Here is a 22,169-nt window from a genome sequence, read left to right as displayed (position 1 = left end):
GTGTCCCGGGGGGTATGATAAGTCTGTGTGATCTTCTCCACGTCTGTGTGTATATCTGGATGTGTGTATCCGTGTGGATGGTGTGTGCCCTGGGTGTATATGTCTGTGTGTCTGCACCCACTGCAGCAGTACCCAAGCCTGCCAAGGGCACCATTTGCTTGAAGATGCTTTCTGGTGCCAACTGTGCCTGCCAAGGACAGGTGACCAGACAGCATTGGACAGGCTGTGACCTGAACAGGCATGTCAAGAGCCAAGGCGGCTGCTGCAGCTCCTTCTCCAGCTGTCACTGCTCCCAGCCCTTCCTGTCCCCTCTCATGGCACATCCCCCAAGGCCTTCAGGCTGCCCCCTGGATTTCAGAACACCCCTCTTCATCAGAACGTATCCAGCCAGGGTTCCATGCCCATCAACAGCAAGACACCAGTTTCCCTGCATAAACAAGTGCTGAAGCCGGGAGGACTCAGGCAGACACACCGTACACATCACCGCAAGCTCTCCTTTAGTCCTCCCAACGACTCTATAAGTGAGGTGTTAATACGCCTGTGTTACAGATAAGGTAACTGAGGATCAAGAAGTTAAATGACTTGTTCAATGTCACTACAGCAGTTTTGTGGTTTCCTCTCTAAGATGGAGAGAAGTTACACCAGGACTTAGTGCCTGAGAAGCAGACAGGTGAAATTACTCGGCCAGGATTGCACAGCTGACAGTGATGATACCAATGGCTGTGCTCTTAGTATCTGTTAGGTACCAGGAACTGTGCTTGGCCCTTGACACATATAATTTCACGGAATTCTCACAGCAGTCAAAAAAAAAAAAAAAGGTACCATATTATCCCCATTTTACAGACCACCCCTTACAAGAGATGAGATTGACATGCTGTGTGGCGCCCAACTCATTAGTGGTTGCGCTGAGATATGAAAGCAGCTCTGACTGACTCCAACAGCCAAAGCTCTTTTGAGGGCCAGGGGAAGAGTCAGGATACCTTTTCCTAGGGGCTCTTCATTTGAAGAGAGGATAGTACCTTGTCACGGAAACTGACATCAGTAAATATTCCAGAAGAGAAAAAAAACGTCATCACCAAATGCTTTTGAAAACCTGAATTTATCATTGTTAATGATATGTTCTTATGCAGGGCTTGTCAGAACCTTTAATATGCTCAGATATGTTGTGAATTTCAGAGAGGGAGACAGTGACGTGTTCCTAACTTACTTGATTCCTGAATCCTTCTTTCCTGGAACATTTTATGGAGATTAATAATGCTACATCTAACAAGTTTTGAGAGATGCTAAAATAGTTACAACACTAGTAGTTGGGTTTCGGGCACAGCGGCCAATGAAAGGAGCCCTCAGAGCCAAAGCGCCCTCTCGAGGGAGGAGCCGGCTGTAGGGTAAGGAGAGGTCTGCACTAAAGTCTTAAGGGTGCATCCACTGGAACCTGGGCCGAGGTCCTGGCCACCCCCGCCCCATAATAGGATGTCAGAGTAGAAAGAGAGTTTCCTGGAGGTCACTGCAGTTGGCAGAGAGAGGTACAAAGAGGCCAGGGTGTGTGCCCAGGAGCCAGAGACAGAAGGCAAGCCAGGTCCCCTGACGTGGTGTCGGGGACTGGAGTCCAGCAGCGGCGTCTCCTCTTCTCCCCGCAGGGTCCCCGCGCTCCCGGTGAAGAACTTGAATGGTACTGGGCCAGTCCATCCGGCCCTGGCAGGTGAGGTCTGGCCCGGGGCGGGAAAGAAGGGCGGGGCCCACTAGGAGGCAGCCCCCGTGTCACCCGGTGACCCCGCCCCCGAGATGGGCCGGCGGGCGTGGCCCAGAGGAAACGCCCCTTCCACTGGGCCCAGGACACGGGGTGGGCGTGGCCCGCAGAAGGCCCTTCAGGGGCCTTCAAGGGGCTGAGCGGGTGTGGCCCAAGAGTGCAACCCTCCCACCCACAGGAGGGCCCCGGGATTCCCAGGGCCAATGGTCGGGGGTCTGGGCGAGGATGGCGCCCCGCCCTCTGACTGCGCCCCCCCGACCCCTAGGGATGACCGGGATACTGCTGTGCGCGGCCGGGCTGCCCGTGTGCCTGACGCGGGCCCCCAAGCCCATCCTGCACCCGCCGCCAGTGAGCAAGAGCGACGTGAAGCCCGTGCCCGGCGTGCCCGGGGTGTGCCGCAAGACCAAGAAGAAGCACCTTAAAAAGAGTACGCCCTCCGCCCCCTGCCTCACACGAGATGAACCCCACTAAGCCTTGACCACAACTGTGTGACCTCTGGTCTCCGACTTATTCTTAGCATTTACGACCTCGTCTCCATTGCCTGATCTCAGCTCCCTTTGCCTGGCCCCATCTTTCACCAGTTCTTGTTACAGCTAACCTCCAGCAACCCCTGACTTCTGACCCTGACCAACCCTTTCCACCCTGACCCCTGCCCTCTGACCCCTGACCCAGTTCTGAGCCAAGCCTTCAGGGACAGACTCTGGGTACCCTCAAACCCACCCCGCTGTGTCCCTGCAGGTAAGAATCCCGAGGATGTGGTTCGAAGATACATGCAGAAGGTGAAAAATCCACCTGATGAGGTGAGAAGGGGGTGAGGGGGTGGGGGGGCAGGGGGGAGGGCCCTGGCATGGAGGGGGCAAGAACCCTCACCCCTCCTCCTGGGTTCTGGGTGATACAGAGCTCCTCTAGTTTGTTCCTTTCTTCACTTTCTTTATGAGGTTTTTTTGATAAATAGAAATGCTTACGTTTAATGGACTCACATTTATCCATCTTTTGATGATTGAGTTTTTGTGTCATTTTCACCCATATTTTCCATTAAATGTTTTTAAGTTTTGTTTTTGATAGTTAAGCCCTTAATTCACCTGGGGAGTGGTGAGGGAGCCATCTTCCTCTGTGATGTATCAGAATTCAATATATGGGAAGGGGCTGGGCGCAGTGGCTCATTCTGTAGTCCCAGCTATGATGGAGGCTGAGGCAGGAGGATCTCCTGAGCCCGGGAGTTCGACTCTGCAGTGAGCTATGATTGCACTGCTGCGCTTCAGCCTGGGCAACACAGCCTGTCTCTTAATAAAAAATAAAAATGAAGAAGAAAAGAAAAGAAACCAATGTATGGGGCAGAGGGTGTGTCCTGTCTCCCTTTGCCAAATGGGCGCCAGAGAGAGTGTGGTCTGCTGCCCATGGTGACCCGCCAAGGGGCAGTGCTGACCCAGTAGGTGCCCTGCCCTTCCCAGTCCTCAGTCTCCCCTGCTGCCCACCTGCAGGACTGCACCATCTGCATGGAGCGGCTGGTCACAGCGTCAGGCTACGAGGGCGTGCTTCGGCACAAGGGCGTGCGGCCTGAGCTCGTGGGCCGCCTGGGCCGCTGCGGCCACATGTACCACCTGCTGTGCCTCGTGGCCATGTACTCCAATGGCAACAAGGTGGGTTGGGCAGGACAGTGGCTGGGGAGTGGGCAGGGAACGGAGTGGGGTTGGGGGGCCACTGGGAACTCACTGCCAGCCTCCCCTGCCCAGGATGGCAGCCTGCAGTGCCCCACCTGCAAGGCCATCTACGGGGAGAAGACGGGTACGCAGCCGCCTGGGAAGATGGAGTTCCACCTCATCCCCCACTCGCTACCTGGCTTCCCTGACACCCAGACCATCCGCATCGTCTACGACATCCCCACAGGCATCCAGGTGGACTCCCATTCTGCCTCTCTGGCCCCCAGCCCCCACTCCCCTCCGACTCCTCCAGATGCTCCTCTGCCCTGCCACCACCTGTTCATGGTCTAAATCCCTGCTACTGTCCCTCCCTGCAGGGCCCTGAGCACCCCAACCCCGGAAAGAAGTTCACCGCAAGAGGATTCCCTCGCCACTGCTATCTACCCAACAATGAGAAAGGCCGGAAGGTGGGTGCCCAGTCGTGAGGGCACGGGAGATAGGCGCAGGCAGGGGCTCCAGCAACCACTGGCCTGGGCCTGTGGTCCCCATCATTCCCAATCCCTGCTCTCACATTCCTCCCCAAAGCAGCACCGCAACAGCAGCGACCATGGCCACCGGCTTCACACATCTTACCTCCTTTCCCCAGCCGCTGAGGTCAAGATCCTGACCCCATTTTATAGACAAAGATGCAAAGCTTCAGAGAGGGCAAGTCACTTGACCGTGGTCACACAGAAACTAAGTGACAGAGCTCGGATTTGAGCCCAGGCAGTCTAAGCTCTCACCATCACCCTACAGACTGTCTGATTTGACTTTCTGCTTTTCAAGAGCACCAAGAAATCCAGATTTTCATGGGAAATCTCTAGGCTTTTGAATGTTAGTAACTAATTTACAAGTTGCTCTTTAATATAGTGTGGAGTCCAAACTAAATAGAGCAGAGAGCTGCCAGATGCTTTCTTCACCCCAGAAAAAAAACAGGCAGGGCTGGGTGCGGTGGCTCATGCCTCTAATCCCAGCACTTTGGGAGACCAAGGCGGGTGGATCACAAGATCAGGAGTTTGAGACCAGCCTGGCCAACATGGTGAAACCCCATCTCTACTAAAACTACGAAAATCCGGGAGTGGTGAAGTGCGCCTGTAGTCCCAGCTACCGGGGAGGATGAGGCAGGAGAATTGCTTGAACTCAGGAGGCAGAGGTTGCAGTGAGCCGAGATCACCCCACCGCACTCTAGCCTGGGTGACAGAGCAAGACTCCATCACACACAGAAAAGAAAGAAACAGGCAGGCCAAGCACAGTGGGGCACACCTGTAATCCCTGCACTTGGGGAGGCTGAGGTGGGAGGCCAGGAGTTTGAGACTAATCTGGGCAATATAGTGAGACTCTGTCTCTCCAAAAAGTTTGTAATTTTAGCTGGGCTTGGTGGTGCCTACCTGTAGTCCCAGCTACTCGGGAGGCTGATGTGGGACGATTGCTGGAGCCCAGGAGTTCGAGGCTGCAGTGAGCTCTGGTGGTACTACTGCACTCCAGCCTGGGCAACACAGCAAGATTCTGTCCCCCCCGCAAAAAAAAAAAAAAAACAAAAAAGGAAAGGAAAGACAAAACAAACAAATAACTTGGAAAGAGCTTTTACTGGCAGTTCAGGAAATACAAATATAAAGGAAATGGCAAAGTCGGCAGTACGTAGTCGGTGCCAATGGATGAAACCATAAGGTAGCCATGATGTGGCAGGGGAGGGAGGGAGGCTGAGGCTGCTGGGCTGGAAGCTGCCTGTGGCCTCCACCCAGCCCCACCGTGTCCCTGTCCCCCCAGGTGCTGCGGCTGCTCATCACGGCCTGGGAAAGAAGACTCATCTTCACCATCGGCACCTCCAACACCACGGGCGAGTCGGACACCGTGGTGTGGAACGAGATCCACCATAAGACCGAGTTTGGATCCAACCTCACGGGCCACGGCTACCCGGACGCTAGCTACCTAGACAACGTGCTGGCTGAGCTCACAGCCCAGGGTGTATCCGAGGCTGCAGCCAAGGCCTGAGGCCCAAGGCTGCCCACCTTCCCTCCTGCTTTGCCCCTGGTCCGGCAAATGCCTCCTTCGCCAGGTGTGTCCTGGTGGCCCAGGTTCAGGGCTGGGGAGGAGCCTGCGGAAGGAGCCGCAGCCATTCGGGGGACCTGCCTGGTGGCAGCTGGGATGAAGAGAGATGGCATGTCAGGCTGGCTCCGAATCATAGCTCCCTGCGAGGGCCGTGCAGAGAGTACTGGAAACCTCCCTACCAAAAAGACAGAGACCCGCCCCCTCACACACACACACACGTCCTGTTGAACTCATGCACGCACACCCACGTGCCTCTACTTGCCCCCAGGCTGGAATAGAAGCGACAGAAAGACCCCATGACCCCCCCATGTGGATCCCCATCTGTGTCTCAGTTGCATCTGTACAGCCTTGTCTACAAACTGGAGGATGCAGGGCAAGCCCTTAGGGGCCTGCCAGGGCTCGGGGGGCAAACAGGGACTTGGGAAACTCAGTGTACCCCCGATGCCTCACCCATTCCATGTCATCACCCATGTCTGCCACCCACTGATTGGGCAATGGTGGGCCCATGGGGTGGAAGCCCCCAGATGACTGGGCAGTTCTACAAAAGAATGGCCAGTGCAAGCGGGGACTAGAGGGTCCTGATTTTGTGTTTGTCCCTCTTCATCTCTCTGGACTCTGATCTCCTTCTCCCTTCCCATCTCCAGGCCTTCTGTCTGTCCCAGATAAAGGCACTGTTCTCCCATCCTCCCTGTCCCATCCTCTCCACCTAATCGCTCCCAATTTTGAGAGCCAAAGGCTGGCGCTTCTGACTTCAGGAGCGAGAGGAGGAGGCCTAGTTTGGGCCCATGTATTTTAAAGCAGAGTGGACAGCAGAGAGTCAATTTCCCTTTCGTTGGGAGTGGGCAGTGGGGTGGCTAATCGTCTCCGGCCAACCAGGGGCCCGTTGCCCAGGCAACTCACCAGCTCTGCCTCTGCTGATTGGCTGCCACGGTGGGAGTCAGCCAAGATTTAAAGGTATGCCAGCGATTGCTCTTTTCAAAACCTACCAGTCCCACTGTGGGTGGAGAAATAAATGGTCTTTCTCCTCCTCGCCTGGTCTTTTCCTGCCAAGAGAGGGGTGGGTGGCTCTGTTCCTGGGGGCTGTAGTCAGCCCCATTGGGGAGTGATGGCTTGCAAGAGAATGGCAACTTCAGGGTCATTGCCTTGGGCCGGAAGGGGTGGGGGCAGTGGAGCAGTGACAGACCCTCCTAGTCCAAGTTTCCAAGAATGCAAAGGTGAAAGTACCCTTCTCTTTCACAAGAGCACGAGGCAATGCACACATCTGCTCCCTGGCACAATGACAAGAGACAAGAAACAAGGAACTCGGGCGGAGAACTGGGAGCCTCGGGGAGAATACGGAGGAGCTGGGAGACACTGTGATCAGCTCATCAGGATCTCGGAGCTCGTCAGGACCCTGTCCTTGGGGAGGAGGGTCAGGTTCTAACTAGGGAAAGACAGGGATGGACCCCAGCCTTAAGTCAGCCTCTCTGCAACATGCCAGGACGCCCCTGCAGCTCTGGTGATGCTGCGGCTTCGGGCAACCCCTGCTGGCCAGCCTTGGGATAGCGCCGTGTCTTTCCTGGTCTACTTGATCCCCTGCCAGGTAGGCTTTGGTTTCTGTCCCACCCTCTAGTGACACAACACCGGAAATGAGTCCTTGGAGGCCCTTCCAGTTCTGCCAGTCACGTGTTCCCAAACATTTGTACTCCATGGTTCATTCTCAGACAAAACCTCAACCCAAACCCTGGCATATAAAATTGCAAGCCAGGCACTGTGACTCACGCCTGTAATCCCAGCAACTAAGGAGGCCGAGGCAGGAGGCTCATTTGATGCCAGGAGCTTGAGACCAGCCTGGGCAACATAGCGAGACCCCTCATCTCTACAAAAATTTAAAAATTGGCCAGGCGTAATGGCTTGCACCTGTAGTCGCAGCTGCTCTGGAGGCTGACGTGGGAGGATCGCTGAAGCCCAGAAGTTTGAGGCTGCAGTGATCTATGATCATGCCACTGTACTGCAGCCTGGGCAACAGAGTGAGACCCCGGACTCTAAAATAAGATAAAATAAAATTGCCCACTCCCCAAGCCTATGGTCCTCAAAGCTGATGCTCATCCAAATGACCTAAGGAATCTGTTAAATAACCCTGATTCTTGCCCTCATATACCTTCAGATTCTGAGTCAGTAGCTGGCTGGGCCTCAGAAATCTGCATTTCTAGCAGACATTCCAGCGGGTAGTCTTTGGCCCACAGTCACAGAAAGCCCTCCCTGGCTCCTGAACGACCTCATTGGAATCCAGTTTGAAAACCACACATCTAGACTTTCCCTCCTCTTTTTATACAGGGTAATCTGAGCCCCAAAGAGAGACAAAGAGCCTGGCCCAAGGTCTCCCAGGCTCCAAGAGTGTGGCACACTGGACCCCCACCCAGCCTTGGTTCTTCCTGAGGGTACCTGATTCTGGAAGCTTGTGGTTGGGGTCCTAGGCCAAGGGCAGGGTACAGAAGAATCAGCGAGGTTATAGGGATTAGCAGACACAAAAACAGGAAGGAATGAGCCCATTTAGTGCCTATCTGGGGCAACAACATCACATGGGCTTCAGGAATTCAGGTCCAGCTGTATCCAGCAGCTCAGAGCCAGGCTGGCCTCCTTGGTATGGATAGAGGCCAGTTTGGTGAAGCAGAGACCCCGGTCTCAGTCAAATAAGTCAGATTCCTTATCCTATCCACTCCAGTCTGAATCAACCCAGAGAGCGAGATTCGCTCAGTGCAAGGCTAGCCCCTGCCAAAGGGCTTCCATGCCCTGAGTTCTGGACTCAAGGCACACAGGACGAGGTACATCTCTGGGAGCCTCCAAACCACAGAATCAAAGAGGTACAAGGAGACAGGAGATTCCTGGGGCAGGATGCGCTGAGGAGAGGGTCCCCCACCTCCTTGCTCCTCCTTTCGGGCTAGCTGTGGCATTTCCTCAGGGGCCAAGTGGGCCCAGGGCCACCTTCTCTCGCTCTTGCTGCTGGAACTCCTCATGGGCACGATCCAGGTCTGCGAGCACCTCCAGCAGGCGGGCAGCTGCTGCTCTTTGCCGGGCCAGGACCTCAGGACAGGCCCCTAGGAGGGAGACAAGAGGCCACAGGGGCTCAGCCAGTCCAAGGCAGGCTGCTGTAACCCGGACCCGATGGTTTCTCACTCTGCAGATGTGCCTTGTGCCCTGAGAACCCTAAAATCCTTGAGAGTCCCCACACACAGCCCTGTGGCCTGAGGATGGACTGGAAACACAGGAGACAGTGGGGAAGCGCCTGTGAGGAAAAAAGGACCTCCTTAACCCCTTAGCTTACTGGTTTTTTTTGGTGGGGCGGGGTAGAGTCTTGCTGTGTTGCCCAGGGTGGAGTTCAGTGGCATGATCTCAGTTCATTGCAACCTCCTCCTCTTGGGTTCAAGCAATTCCCACGTCTCAGTCACCCCAGTAGCTGGGATTACAGGTGTGCACCACCACACCCGGCTAATTTTTAAATTTTTAGTAGAGACAGGGTTTCACCATGTTGGCCAGGCTGATCTCAAACTCCAGACCTCAAGTGATCCACCCACCTCGGCCTCCCAAAGTGCTGGGATTACAGGTTTGAGCCACCGCGCCCAGACTTTACATTCTGTGGTACAGGAGCCCTTACCTGTGTCTGCCTCCAGAGCTGTATCCATATTAGAATCCTCCAGTAATTTCAGCCTAGAAGGTGAGAGGGAGAAAGACAAGTCTGGTCCCTGATTCCCAATCCTGATTCCTACCCCAGAAATTCTCTGAGAAATTAGTTTTCCTGAATCATCACCATCACCATCTACCATTGTCATCATCATCATCATCATCATCATCTACACAGCAAACATTTCTAGAGTGTCAGATACTATTCTAAACCTTGTACATGTATTAACTCATTTAATTGTCATGACAAACTCATATGAGGTAGGTATTTAGTATTAGCTCCATTATACAGATGATCACTGAGACACAGAGAGGTTAGGTAACTTGTCTAAGGTCACACCGCATCAGTATCGTCATCATTACCACTTATTGAAAGCTAACTATGTGGCCAGGCACCTACAAAGTGCTCCACCTGTATTAGCTCATCTGATCCTCAGGACAACCCACGAGGTTACCACCATTATTATTCCCCTTTTCCAGACGAGGAAACTGAAGTACAGAGAAGTTAAGCAACTTTTTTAAGATCACACAGCCTGGTTGGGTGCAGTGGCTCATGCCTGTAATCCCTGCATTTTGGGAGGGCAAAGGCAAGACAAGTGGATCACTTGAAGTCAGGAATTCGAGACTAGCCTGGCCAACATGGTGAAACCCCATCTCTACTAAAAATACAAAAACTAGTCAGGCGTGGTGGCAGGTGCCTGTAATCCTGGCTACATGGGAGGCTGAAGCAGGAGAATCGCTTGAACCCGGGAGGCAGAGGTTGCAGTGAGCCAAGATCATGCCACTGCACTCCAGCCTGGGCAACAGAGCAAGACTCTGTCTAAATAAATGTATATATATTTTTTAAAAGATCACACAGCTAGTAAGTGGCTGGGTCAGGATTGGAACCCAGGCAGGTCAGCTTCAGAACCCACTCTATAATGAGTTGGGACAAATCTCTGTCACCGAATAACAGTGATAGCGATCCTCATGCCAGGAAGGGGAAGAGATCTATCCAAGGTCATTTAGCAAGTGCAGGGGGCCAGGATTTTATGTGAATTGTGCCAGGGTCTCTGGAGCCCCAGGTATTAAAAGATCCCAAGACCCAGTTCTGTATGAGGGACCCCTCCCACCGAGGATGCTTCCCAAGCCTTGACTGTGTAGACACCCAGTCCTCACCCTGGGCCAGGCCCCCAGGGAAGATCTACCAATGCACACGGAAAGAATGAATACATGAACACAGCAAGGCCACGGTGGGGGGCTGGCTCAGCTGGTCATAGGAGGTGAAGTGGGATGGGTGGGGGCACCCACCTGAGCTGGTCCCGCCCCAGGAGCAGCTGCCGATACACCGTCTGGGCCTCAGCATCGGGATCCAATGGGTCACTCCAGTCCCCCAGGGTGACAGCTGAGTGTGTACGGCTGCAGCCGGCAGCTGAGGGGATACAGCTTCATTCATCAGTAACGCCCCCTCCCCTTCCAGAAGCCTCCACAACCAGGCTGTCGCCAAGCCGTGCTCCTTCATCTAAAATCCCTCGTCAAACCTACTATTTCTAGGCCACACGGGGTGGCTCACACCTGTAATCTCAGCACTTTTGGAGGCTGAGATGGGAGGATCACTCGAGCCCAAGAGTTCGAGACCAGCCTGGGCAACATAGTGAGACCTCATCTCTACAAATAATTTAAAAATTACCCTTGGGTCCGGAGCAGTGGCTCACGCCTGTAATCTCAGCACTTTGGGAGGCCAAGGTGGGTGGATCACTAGAGGTCAAGAGTTTCAGACCAGCCTGGCCAGCATGGTGAAACCCCGTCTCTACTAAAACTACAAAAATTAGCCAGGCATGGTGGCTCATGCCTGTAATCTCAGCTACTTGGGAGGCTGAGGCGGGAGAATCGCTTGAACCTGGGAGGCACAGATTGCAGTGAGCTAAGATTGCACCACTACATTCCAGCCTGGGCAAAAGGGTGAGACTCTGTCTCAAAAAAAAAAAAAAAAAAATTAGCCTCACATGGTGGCACATGTTTGTGGTCCCAGCTGCTTGGGAGGCTGAGGTGAGAGGACTGCTTGAACCCAGGAGTTTGAGGCTGCAGGGAGCCGTGATTGCACCACTGCACTCCAGCCTGGGCAACAGAGAGAGGTTCTGTCTCAAAAACAAAAATTAAAAAACCCACTACTTCCTTTGAATCTTACATCCTCCACTCTCATCCAGCCCCACTTCTGCTCCCTAGACTTTTGCAGTAGCCTTGCCTCTCCCAGTACTCCTCTCTCATTCTAGGCTCTAGTCACAAAGACCTTTTTCCAACCGTCAGCCTACCTTGTCCCAACCTCCAGGCCTTTGCTCATGACACCTGCAACACTTCCTTAGCCCCAGCTCCCAGTTCTGTCTCCAGCGTCGCTGCTTAACTTCTGCTCTACTCAGGTCGCATTTAAGCAGCACCTCCTCCAGGAAGCCCTCCTTGAGTCCCCATCCTGAGGCTGTGTCAGAGGCATCCACTGGAATCTCAAAAGCCTCATGTTGGCACTTATAACATTGTATTAACAAAAGGCCGGGCACAGTGACTCACACCTGTAATCCCAACACTTTGGGAGGCTGAGGTGGACTTATCACCTGAGATCAGGAGATTGAGACCAGCCTGGCCAACATGGTGAAAACCCGTCCCTACTAAAAATACAAAATTAGCTAGGTGCAGTGGCATGCACCTATAAACCCAGCTACTCAGGAGGCTGAGGCAGGAGAATCACTTGAACCCGGGAGGCAGAGGTTGCAGTGAGCTGAGATTGTGCCCTCCAGCCTTTGCAACTGAGTGAGACTCTGTCTCAAAAAAAAAAAAAGAAAAAAAAAATTTGGGTTATGCACTCATCTTCCTTGAGAACAAGCTCATGATGTTTGGGCGCCACTGGATGCTTGCACCTAGTGAGTAGAAATAACACCTTGCATGCGCCAAGCAGCGTCCTATGCTCTTTGTGTAAATCAAGTCATTTAATTATCACAACTCCATGAGAAAGGCACTGTTATCAACCTTATTTCACAGTTGAGGAGACTGAGGCATAGAGAGGTTGAGTAACTTGCCCAAGGTTGCACAGCCAGCCCAGGCGGAAGTGGGACACCCACTGATTGACGGGTAGGGCCGGCAGAGCCTGCAGTCCACGCTGCCCCCTCACCTGAGCGCTCAGCCTGGAGGCAGCAGGTCCAGCGCGCGCTGCGGAAGGCACCGGGGTGGCAGGCGGCCAGCTTGTCCGGGTTGGGGGCGCTGGCCTTGCGCAAGGCCGAGAGCCACTGGTTGAGCTCGTTCACATTCTGCAGCAGGTGGGAGGCGATCAGGGGGCGGGTGGGAACCGAGGGACTCCCCACCCCCACCCGCTCCCCATCGCGACGGGGTCTCACCTTGCACTGGAGGTAGGTGGTGTGCAGCGCCCCCGCGCCGTCTTGCGTCACCACCTGCATCACGTGGGGCAGTTGGAAGGCGCCCTCGTCTACGCGCTCCACGGCGCGGATGTGCGACACGGGGATGGAGTGGCGGGTCTGGGGAAGAGGATTGTTGCTACAGGATGGGCTGGGGGCTAGGGCCGGGGTGGGGACAGCTTCCGTCTGGTTGTGTGCGGCAGGTGGAGTGGGTTCCCAGAGGCGGGACATTCAACCCTGTAAATCTGTGCTCTGTGTGCTTGTCCATCCATCCATGTGAACTGTTGGGTGAGTCCTGCTCTATCCTTTTTGTTTTGTTTTTTTGTTTTGTTTTGTTTTGTTTTTAAACAGAGTCTCGCTCTGCCGCCCAGGCTGGAATGCAGTGGCACCATCTAGGCTCACTGCTACCTCTGCCTCCCGGATTCAAGCTATTCTCCTGCCTCAGCCTCCCAAGTGGCTGGGATTACAGGTGTGCACCACCACGCCAGGCTAATTTTTTTGTATTTTTAGTAGAGATGGGGTTTCACCATGTTGGCCAGGCTGGTCTCGAACCCCTGGCCTCGAACCCCTGGCCTCAAGTGATCCGCCCACCTCGGCCTCCCAAAGTGCTGGGATTACAGGCGTGAGCCATCATGCCCAGCCACCTGTCTAAGTGACAACTTCTCTGGGGATCCGTTTCCTTGTTAACAATAGCTACCACTTCTATGGTGCTTGGGACTTTACATTGATCAACTTATTTAATTATCACAACAAACTTCTGAGGTTGGTTCTGTTATTCTCTCCAACCTGCAGATGAGAAAACTGAGGTGCAAGAAGATAGATGACCCTTCCAAGGTCACTCATCGGTTGGACCCAAAATTGGAACCCAGAGAATTGACCCCTGGAATCTCCTTTCTCCTGATAAAATAGAAACAGTAAGTGTGGACTCCCTTCCCAGCATTAGCTGTCATCATCTACTGGTGTGCACATAGCTCCCCATTCGGGAGACTCCAGCACATGTCTCGGGGCATTCTAGTCACAAACGCCAGCCCCACAAGGGCAAGATTTTCACCTGTCTTGTTCACTCCTGTATCTCTAGTGCTTAGGACACTGACACATAATAGGCTCAATGTTTGCTGAATGAGTGAACGAGTGAATGAATGCTTGGATGAATGTGCCTGAACATCTACACACGTTCCTAGTGAACACATTCAATGTTATGAGTCTGTCTAGCACGTGCCCTAGATCCGGGTGGGAGCATTGGAGAGCGGTTCAGCATCGTCCCTGTCCTGTGTGCCTCCACATCTGGGAGGCATATCCCTGCCACCGCATGTGCACATTCTGAAGGATGTGTGATGGTGCCTGTCCATGTCCCTTGCCCACATTGGCCTGAACTTGTGAGCAGAGCCTGTCCTGAGAGTTTGTCATTGTTAAGTTGTTATGGCACCTTGGGGCCTTGCCCCACTGTGGGCCTCAGTTTCCCCTTGTGTACAAAGAGGCAGCATCCTGAAAAAGGCCACCCCTGGCAAGCCCTCCATTGTGGACGGGAGCCCCACCTGCCACTCAGGACTCTTGGAGAAGGAGAGGGTCTCCCCGCTGAGCCAGACGTAGCGCTTCTTGAAGGCAAAGCGCATGGCCAGGCCGGCGGGCTCCTCCTTGCGCTTCAGCAGATAGCCTTCTCGAACAATGGCCGAGGGCGGGAACAGGGCCCGGGCTGGGACACCAGCTTCTGGGAAATGGGAGAAGAGAGGTGGTGGACAGTGAGCCCTCCCTATCCAGGCTTACCTTACTCCACTAGCATGCCCAGGGAGGACTTCAGTGGATGGGCATGGTTCTCTGCTCCCCTAGAGGTGGGAGGATGAGCGCGATGACTTCAGACTCCACTCCTTCAATAGGGAATGCAATCATGGAGGCCGGGAGGAGGGGGTGGGCAAAGTAGCCCTTAAAGACCTCTCTCCAACCAGAGAAATCTGCAGACAGTGTGCAGGCAGCCAGCAGGGGTAGCCACACCCTATGGGGCCCCACCCAGGCAATGTCCTGCATCTAACCACACTCAGGGAGCCAGGACACAGCCCCGCCACCCCACCCCAGCACCACAGGGACCCCACCATGCCACAACCAGGCTCTACGTTCTGACAGGTTGCTCCAACGGGACTGGGATCCAACTGGGTCATGATCCCCACATTATGGTATGGACTCAACCACAACTTTTCTGCTACAAATCATCCTGTGATTCTGTTTCACTCCAAGTCAAAGCTAAAATTCTTCCCAAGGCCTATGAGGCCCCACATGATCTGGCCCCCCACCTCTCTGGCCTTGCCTCTTTGCCTCCCCACTGCCCCCGCTTCACTCTTCTTCATGGATGTCCTCAGTGGCACTCTCTGTCCCACCTCAGGGCCCTTGCACATGCTGTGCCCTGCCTGGCACTCTTCCCTGGGATTCTCACGGCTCTCTACCTGTTCCCTTTCAGGTCTCTGTTCTTTCCTCCTCTATTTTTCCGCCTTAGCACTTACAGCTCTCTAACATACCACATAACTTGCTTATTTATCTTGCTAATGGCCTGTGTTCCCCAACAAAATAAAACCTCTGTGAGATCAGATTTTCTGTGTCTTGTTCACTGCTGCATCCCCAGCGCCTAGAACTGTGCCTATTATTTAGTAAGCGCTTAATAGATGTTTGTCAATTGCATGCACACCATGCCACAATCCCGCCCACAGCCACATCCCCACGTTGGCTAGGATGGCCTGGAGGACAGCACGTGAGCTCTGTTTGTCTCTGGGGCCTAGCACAGTGTCAGGAAATGTTAGTTGACTTGACTGACCCACAGATTCACATTCTCAGTGCTGAGGAGCTGGTGGGGAAAAGGGGAAGTCCCTGAGTGGTGTCCCAGTTGGGTTGAGAAGCTAGATACGGCAGGACCACAGGAACTCACCTTCATCCCCATCCACATCCACCAGCCGGTCCAGGAAGTCTCTCACACGTGAGACGCTCTGTAGCAGGAAGGGGTGCAGGGGGGCCATCCACAGTTCCTTGCCCTGGCCCAGCTGCTGGCCCAGGTTTCCGATGCTCTGCACAGCCTAGAGCAAAGAAACGAGGGATGCCGGGGCCAAGGTCACAGCAGACGGGAGGGCCCTCCGTGGACTGCTGGCTCCCAAATCAGTGCTCAATAAAAGAAGACTCTTATTGTCGGGCACAGTGGCTCACGCCTATAATCCCAGCACTTTGGGAAGCTGAAGTAAGCGGACCACTTGAGGGCTGGAGTTCGAGACCAGCCTGGCCAACATGATGATACCCTGTCTCTACTAAAAATGCAAAAATTAGCCAGTCGCGGTGGCACACACTTGTAAATTCAGCTACTCCAGAAGCTGAGGTGGGAGGATCACTTGAACCCAGGAGGCAGAGGTTGCAGTGAGCCAAGATCGTGCCACTGTACTCCAGCCTGGGTGACACAGTGAGACTCGTCTCAAAGAAAATATAAATCAATAAGAAGACTCAACACCTTCCTTGGGTGATATCTGTTTCCCCTTCCTCTTTTTGGAATCTGCACCCCCCAGTGACCTTATTCTGTTCCCTCCAAAGCCCAGACCCTCCCCCAGCCAGGACTGCTCAATCCTACCTTGCATACTGTCATGCAGAATCTCAAGTTGTTGCCCTTTGCAAAGGATGATCTAATTTATACTAAGGTGTGAATGACTGCTAGCCTGCTTTCCACTTTCCTTCTGTAAGGGTTGGGTTTTCATTTCCAAAGGGGAAATTGGAGTGCATAATGACTGCCTTCACCCTTGGGATAGAATGCTAATGGTGGTGTTTCAGACTTGGGTTTCTTTGGGTGTTCTTTGGGTCTTCTGTGGGTCTGGCCTCCCAGCTCTGCTCCTACCATGCTTTTTTTCCCTGGCTAAGAGCACCCAGGATGGGGGAACCTCATGGCTGGCACCTTGGCAAGCAACAGCAGTGAGCGGCTGGTCTGGGGGTCCGCGTGTTGGTCCCGCAAGTCAAACAGCTTTGGGGTAAGGATGGCGGGCGCGAAGAATCGCAAGAAGAGAAATCCGCTGATGGCCAGGTACTTCACATCCTGCTGGGAGGAGCAGCAGGTAAGAGGAGCCCCCCAAACCCATTTCCCAGCTCGGTAAACTGAGGCAACAAGGACTAGAAATTCGTGGTGCAAAGAGAAGTGGGATGGGGAATTGACCAGGAAGCCACAATGGCCGACCGAGGAAGTTTTTCCTCTCTGGGCCTCAGTTTTCCCACCTGAAAAATGAAGTAACAAAACCAATCCTACAAAAGCAGATTTGGCCAGATGTCCTCAGAGTTGGCTTTGTGCCAAGCACTATGCCAAGAGCACAGCCCTAAGAGGGAGGCACCATCATGATTCCCATTTCACAGATGAGGAAGCAGAAGCTCAGAGACATCAAGCGATTTGCCCAGGGTCACACAGCTAATGAGTGACAAAGTCGGCATTCAAACCCAGATCTGTGATTTATGGTAATAACAGCAGCAGGACAGATATCTCTCTATACATTCGCTTATTTAATACTGACCCCAGGAAGGATTATATCTCCATGTTACAGCAGAGGCAACTGAGGCCCAGAGAGGGAAGATCCCTCACCTAAGGCTACACGGCTATAAGTGGCAGAGGCAGGAGTTGGACTCAGGCAGGATTTGAAATTTTTTTTTTTTTTTTTTGAGGCAGAGTCTTGCTCTGTTGCTCGGGCTGGAGTGCAGTGGCACGATCTCTGCTCACTGCAACCTCCGCCTCCCAGGTTCAAGTGATTCTTGTGCCTCAGCCTCCTGAGTAGCTGGAATTAAAGGCATATGCCACCACACCTGGCCAGTTTTTGTTTTTTGTGGTTTTGTTTGTTTGTTTGTTTGTTTGTTTGGTAGAGATGGGGTTTTACCATGTTGGCCAGGCTGGTCTTGATCTCCTAACCTCAAGTGATCTACCCACCTCAGCCTCCCAAAGTCCTAGGATTATAGGCGTGAGCCATCTTGTCCAGCCAAGGATTTGAACTCTCTGTTTTTCACCACGCTCTCTTGCCATTCAACACCAGCTACCAAGGAGCCCTCACCAAGTATTAGAAACCAAGCCTGAATTATCACATTTAGTCCTCAACCCCGTGTGGGTAGATAAGTGCTATTGTCCCATTTTTTCAGATGAGGAAACTGAGGCTTAGTAGTGAACCCAGTCTGATGGGCTCCCGAGTCCATCCTGTGTGCACCTCCCCACCTCCAACCTCTACCCTCTACAAACTGTAGAGTATGGTTCCCCTCCATGTGAATCTGGGGCCTGGCCCATCTAAAGGTAAGGCACCAGCAGAGGTGACTCAGGGAAGGGTGCCCCTCCATCCTGGGTGCATCTTGCTCCCCCCAGACCGGCTCCCCACCCACCTCTCACACTTGCCCGGCTATATTTAGCCTGAGAGTCTGCGCCTGTGTTTATTTAGAGGTTGTAGTCACACATGAAACAATGCCCTCCCCGGGCATGTGCCACCTTCCTGGGGCATCTTGGCCTTGACAGTGAGCCCTGCAGGAGCTGGCTACCTGGAACTGCCCAGAGGAGCACATTCTCCTCCGTCTGGAGCCCTGAACTGTCCCCCAAGGCCACCACCACCCCACCGCCATCTGTAGTCTAGGGTCATTTTAGTCTTCCCATCAGCTCATTTGTTTCCTCCTTTTTGAGGGCGAAGAACCGGTGTCAGTGCAGCAGAGAAATGGGCTTCCCTGGGTTCCCCGGGCCTGAGAAAGTCCCTACTCCAGGCCCACCTTGGGGGCTGAGAACTAGAGGACACTTGGGTGTCACTGATATTGACTCACCACACAAGGTCTAGGCTGTCTGGGGAGCTGGCCTCCTCCCTTTCTTCCCTGTTCCCTGCCACAGCTGTGCCCCACTTAACACCTCTGCTGGCAGCCCAGGTGAGAGCCCAGCAAGGTGAGGCGCAAGCCAAGCTACATCTCAGTGTCAAGGCCCAGAGCTTACTCCTCAACCGGGGCGAGGGGAGAGACCCCAGCTGGGAGTCTAGAAAATCCTTGGCCAAGGTGTTTTACCTCTCTGTTCCTCAGTTTCCCCATCTGTAAACAGTAAGTGGAGAGAGATGTGGCATAAATCAAAAGCTCTCAAATGAGGCTCTAGGAAGTGGGTTACGGCATTGCCAACATGTAACAGGTCTCAGATCTTTCTGCGAAGTGAACCCTGGGTCTGATACATCAGCACTACATAAGAGTTCATCTCAGCCGATGTTATCTGCAAGTGAGGACAATGACAGCCACCTCGGGAGGTGTGCTGAGCATTCAACCAGGTGGTCGCAAACTGGCCAGTCCAACCACAAATGTTTTATAATGCTTGACCCAAAATTCTTTTGTGTTTGGTTTTCAGGTAAATTCATGCTGACATTTTAAAAATAAGGGGTCAGGCCGGGCACAGTGGTTCATGCCTGTAGTCCCAGCACTTTGGGAGGCTGAGGCAGGGGGATTGGTTGAGGCCAGGGTTTGAGATCCTCCTGGGAAACACAATGAGATCCTGTCTCTACAAAAATAAATAATTAGCTGGGTGTGGTTGTGCACCCCTCTAGTCCCAGCAACTCAGGAGGCTGAGGTGGGAAGATCACTCAAGCCTGGGAGATAGAGGCTGCAGTGAGCTATGATCCTGCCACTGCACTCCAGCCTGGGCAACAGAGCAAGACCCCGTCTCAAAAGTTAGTAAGAAATACATACATACATACATACATACATACATACATACATACATTACAGACCTCACATAAAATCCAGAATCTCTAAAGATCTGGCAGTATTGGGCTTCCATTTCTATACAGCAGTGATCCCCTGGAGCTGCCCCCTTTAGACAAGCTCTGGGGGCTCCAGTTGGTCACAGTCTGTACGACTCCCTACCACTCCACGCGCTACCTACTTTGTTCTTGTGCCTCACCTGCCTGAAACTCACAGCATCTGAATTTTCAACTTTTCTATCCATGTTGGTATAGCACTACACCTGCAGGGATTTATTTTTAGACTGTATTCTGGGTGTTTCTGAGCACTTACTGTATGCCAGATCTGCATTCTTCTCTCTTACTTCCTCTCTCTGTCTGTCTGTCTTACATCTGGAATTTTAAGAAGCACTTACTTGGTGCCAGACTCTATTATTTGCTGGTTATGAGCACAGACTCAGGAGCCAACCTGCCTGGGTGAGTGCCAGTCCCAATATCACCCCTTTCTACCTGTGTGACTTAAGCTCTCTGGGCCTCAGTTTCCTCCTCTGTGAAATGGGAATAATCCTGGTATCCACCTCACAGGCTGCATGTGATGATTAAATAGGGTAATAAATACATAAATCACCCAAAACAAGATCTGGCCCATGGTCAGGCTACCAGGCTATAGAGTGTTAGCTGCCATTATTATATTTATTATTATTTGTTTTATTTATTTATTTATTTTGAGACAGAATCTATCTCTATCATCCAGTATGGAGTATAATGGTGCAATCTCCGCTCACTGCAACCTCTGTCTCCTGGCTTCAAGCGATTCTCCTGACTCAGCCTCCGGAGTAGCTGGGATTACAGCTGTGAGCCACCATGCCCGGCTAATTTTTATATTTTTAGTAGAGACAGGGTTTCACCATGTTGGCCAGGCTGGTCTCAAATTCCTGACTTCAAGTGATCCACCCTCCTCAGCCTCCCAAAGTGCTGGGATTACAGGCGTGAGCCACCGCACCTGGGCAATTTTTATTATTATTATCATTCTTGGGAGCCGGACCCTGCCAGGAACGCTGTCCCCAGGCAGCCTGGGTTCTGGTCCCAGCTCTGTCCTGACTCCTCCGAGTGACCCTGGACAAGCTCCAGCCCGTCCCCAGGCTGGGCCTCCCATCCCGGCACACCTGGTGCTCTGGCTTGGGGAAGCGTTCCTTCACGCGCCGGTGCAGCTGCTTGAAGGCGAGGCGCATGGCGGGCGGGCAGCGCCCCACGGAGCCCACGATGGCGTCCATGATGGGCCCCAGGTAGCCCGTCAGCAGCCCCAGGCTGGTCTCCCGCATCTGCTCCTCCGAGGGCGCACCTTTGAAGGAGATCCTCCTGGAGGGGCCGGCGGAGCAGCTCAGACTCGGGACACAGCATCTGCCTGCCCCAAACCCTCCACCGGCCCCGCTGAGCTCAGAGGGGACCCATCTTCCCCCCACCTCCGCAGCCTCCTTCCTGCCCCTTCCCACCGGGCTTCTTGCTGTTGCTTAAACACGATGAGCTCATTCCCATCTTGCAGCCTTTACACTGGCTCATCTCCCTCCCCCAGAACACTCTCCCGTTAAATGTTAAATCTCCGCAAGACTCCCTTCCTCACCGCCTGCAAGTCTTTGCTTAGATGTCCCCTCCCCTGTGAGGCTGCCCCTGTCCTCACTCTCTGGAATATTGCAGGCCTCTCCCCTCCCTCGTTGTTTCCATTCCCTGATCCCATTCAATAACCTTTTTCCCACCAGGCACAGTGGCTCATGCCTGTAATCCCAGCACTCTGGGAGGCCAAGGAGGCAGGTCACTTGAGACCAGGAGTTCAAGACCAGCCTGGCCAACATGGTGAAACTCCATCTCCACCAAAAAATACAAAAATTAGCCCAGTGTGGTGGTGCACGCCTATAATCTCAGCTACCCGGGAGGCTGAGGTGGGAGAATCGCTTCAACCTTGGAAGTAGAGGTTGCAGTGATTCGAGATCATGCAACAGCACTCCAGCCTGGGTGACAGAGCAAGACTCCATCTCAATAAATAAATAAATAAATAAACAAACAAACCTTCTTCTTCCAGTTGCTCATTATCTGTCTCCCCCCAGAATAGGGACTTGGGACTGTTTGTTCCCCACTGTATCCTCAGTGTTCAGCCCAGAGCCTGGCACTCAATCACTGTTTTGTTTTGTGGATGATAGAACAGCATTTTTCCATCTGCAATTATTGTGTTCCTTTCTTTCTCTACAGATTGAGGGTCCGTCTTGCCCACACCCAGACTGAGAGCTGGGGGTTCTCAGCTCCCTGGACCTAATGTGCTGAGCCCTGGACTCGTCTCTGGCACGGTCTCTTTCAATCCTAACAGCACCTTGATGGGGTAAGTAGCCTTACTTGTTGCCATTTAACAGACAAGAAAACTGAAGCTCAGAGAGGTTACTGGGGAGATGGTACAGCTGAGAATAGAACTCAGGACTGCCAAGTCCACAGCCTGCCTGCCACCCTGCCCTGCCCAGGTCCCCAGATACCCCCGTCCCCATGGGTGCCCACTGAGTTTCCTCCATCATTATCAAGTGTGCTAGGAAATGCCCTCGACTTGGAGTCTCACAGGTGGACTGTGCCCTTCTGCTCAGGGCCTGAGATCAAATCCCTGCTTTGTAACTTCCTGGCTGTGTGACCTTAGGCAAGTGACCTTCCCTCTCTGAGGCTCAGTTGCATCATCAGTAAGAGGGGTCGTGATGCCTGCCTCTAAGGTAGTCAGAAGGTGTGGACAGCACAAGGAAAGATCCTTTCCTGTCTCTGCCACGGTCCCCAATGGATATCCCAGCAACCATTTTCCACAGCCCCAGGCTTGTGGGCTAGACAGGAGAAGGTTCTGGAGAGAAAGGAGGAGGAACCCACGGAGGGGTGGAATGACCCCCTAGCCACTGCTCTGCTTCCTCCCAATCTCAATGAGCACTCCACGATCTCCCTTGCAGGCGGG

General features: G+C 53.3%; 2 protein-coding genes and 1 long non-coding RNA gene across 10 annotated transcripts in view; 2 read left to right on the top strand and 1 right to left on the bottom strand.

Moving 5' to 3' along the window:
• Positions 1–6,502, top strand: part of LOC105493377 (deltex E3 ubiquitin ligase 1) — a 41,589-nt gene extending 35,087 nt beyond the window's left edge. The window contains exons 4-10 of the mRNA XM_011760959.3: positions 1,638–1,699; positions 2,013–2,174; positions 2,486–2,547; positions 3,229–3,387; positions 3,481–3,642; positions 3,765–3,854; positions 5,194–6,502. Coding sequence (XP_011759261.1) covers positions 1,638–1,699; positions 2,013–2,174; positions 2,486–2,547; positions 3,229–3,387; positions 3,481–3,642; positions 3,765–3,854; positions 5,194–5,418 — 922 coding nt within the window. The 3' untranslated portion in view covers positions 5,419–6,502. The remainder of the gene's footprint in view (positions 1–1,637; positions 1,700–2,012; positions 2,175–2,485; positions 2,548–3,228; positions 3,388–3,480; positions 3,643–3,764; positions 3,855–5,193) is intronic.
• LOC105493378 (RAS protein activator like 1) overlaps positions 4,994–22,169 on the bottom strand; it is a 51,394-nt gene continuing 34,218 nt past the window's right edge. For 3 of the 8 annotated variants that reach the window (XM_071071018.1, XM_071071022.1, XM_071071023.1), the window contains exons 15-23: positions 20,362–20,554; positions 16,429–16,569; positions 15,427–15,571; positions 14,051–14,223; positions 12,498–12,635; positions 12,275–12,410; positions 10,426–10,546; positions 9,110–9,162; positions 4,994–8,552 (exon numbers count right to left, since the gene is read on the bottom strand). In XM_071071018.1, coding sequence (XP_070927119.1) covers positions 8,413–8,552; positions 9,110–9,162; positions 10,426–10,546; positions 12,275–12,410; positions 12,498–12,635; positions 14,051–14,223; positions 15,427–15,571; positions 16,429–16,569; positions 20,362–20,554 — 1,240 coding nt within the window. In that variant the 3' untranslated portion in view covers positions 4,994–8,412. Of the gene's footprint in view, positions 8,553–8,576; positions 8,741–9,109; positions 9,163–10,425; positions 10,547–12,274; positions 12,411–12,497; positions 12,636–14,050; positions 14,224–15,426; positions 15,572–16,428; positions 16,570–20,361; positions 20,555–22,169 lie in introns of those variants that run through there. The other 5 variants (XM_071071019.1, XM_011760961.3, XM_071071020.1 and 2 more) reach the window with 4 other exon arrangements.
• On the top strand, positions 13,318–21,774 carry LOC139356645 (uncharacterized). The gene is made up of 3 exons (XR_011608827.1): positions 13,318–13,429; positions 16,395–16,585; positions 21,440–21,774. It is a non-coding gene; the product is annotated as an uncharacterized lncRNA (long non-coding RNA).

The sequence above is a fragment of the Macaca nemestrina genome, chromosome 10 (assembly GCF_043159975.1).
Source record: "Macaca nemestrina isolate mMacNem1 chromosome 10, mMacNem.hap1, whole genome shotgun sequence".
Taxonomy (NCBI): domain Eukaryota; kingdom Metazoa; phylum Chordata; class Mammalia; order Primates; family Cercopithecidae; genus Macaca; species Macaca nemestrina.
The sequence above is the reverse complement of the archived record's forward strand: the minus strand, read 5'-3'. Positions and strand labels throughout refer to the sequence as shown.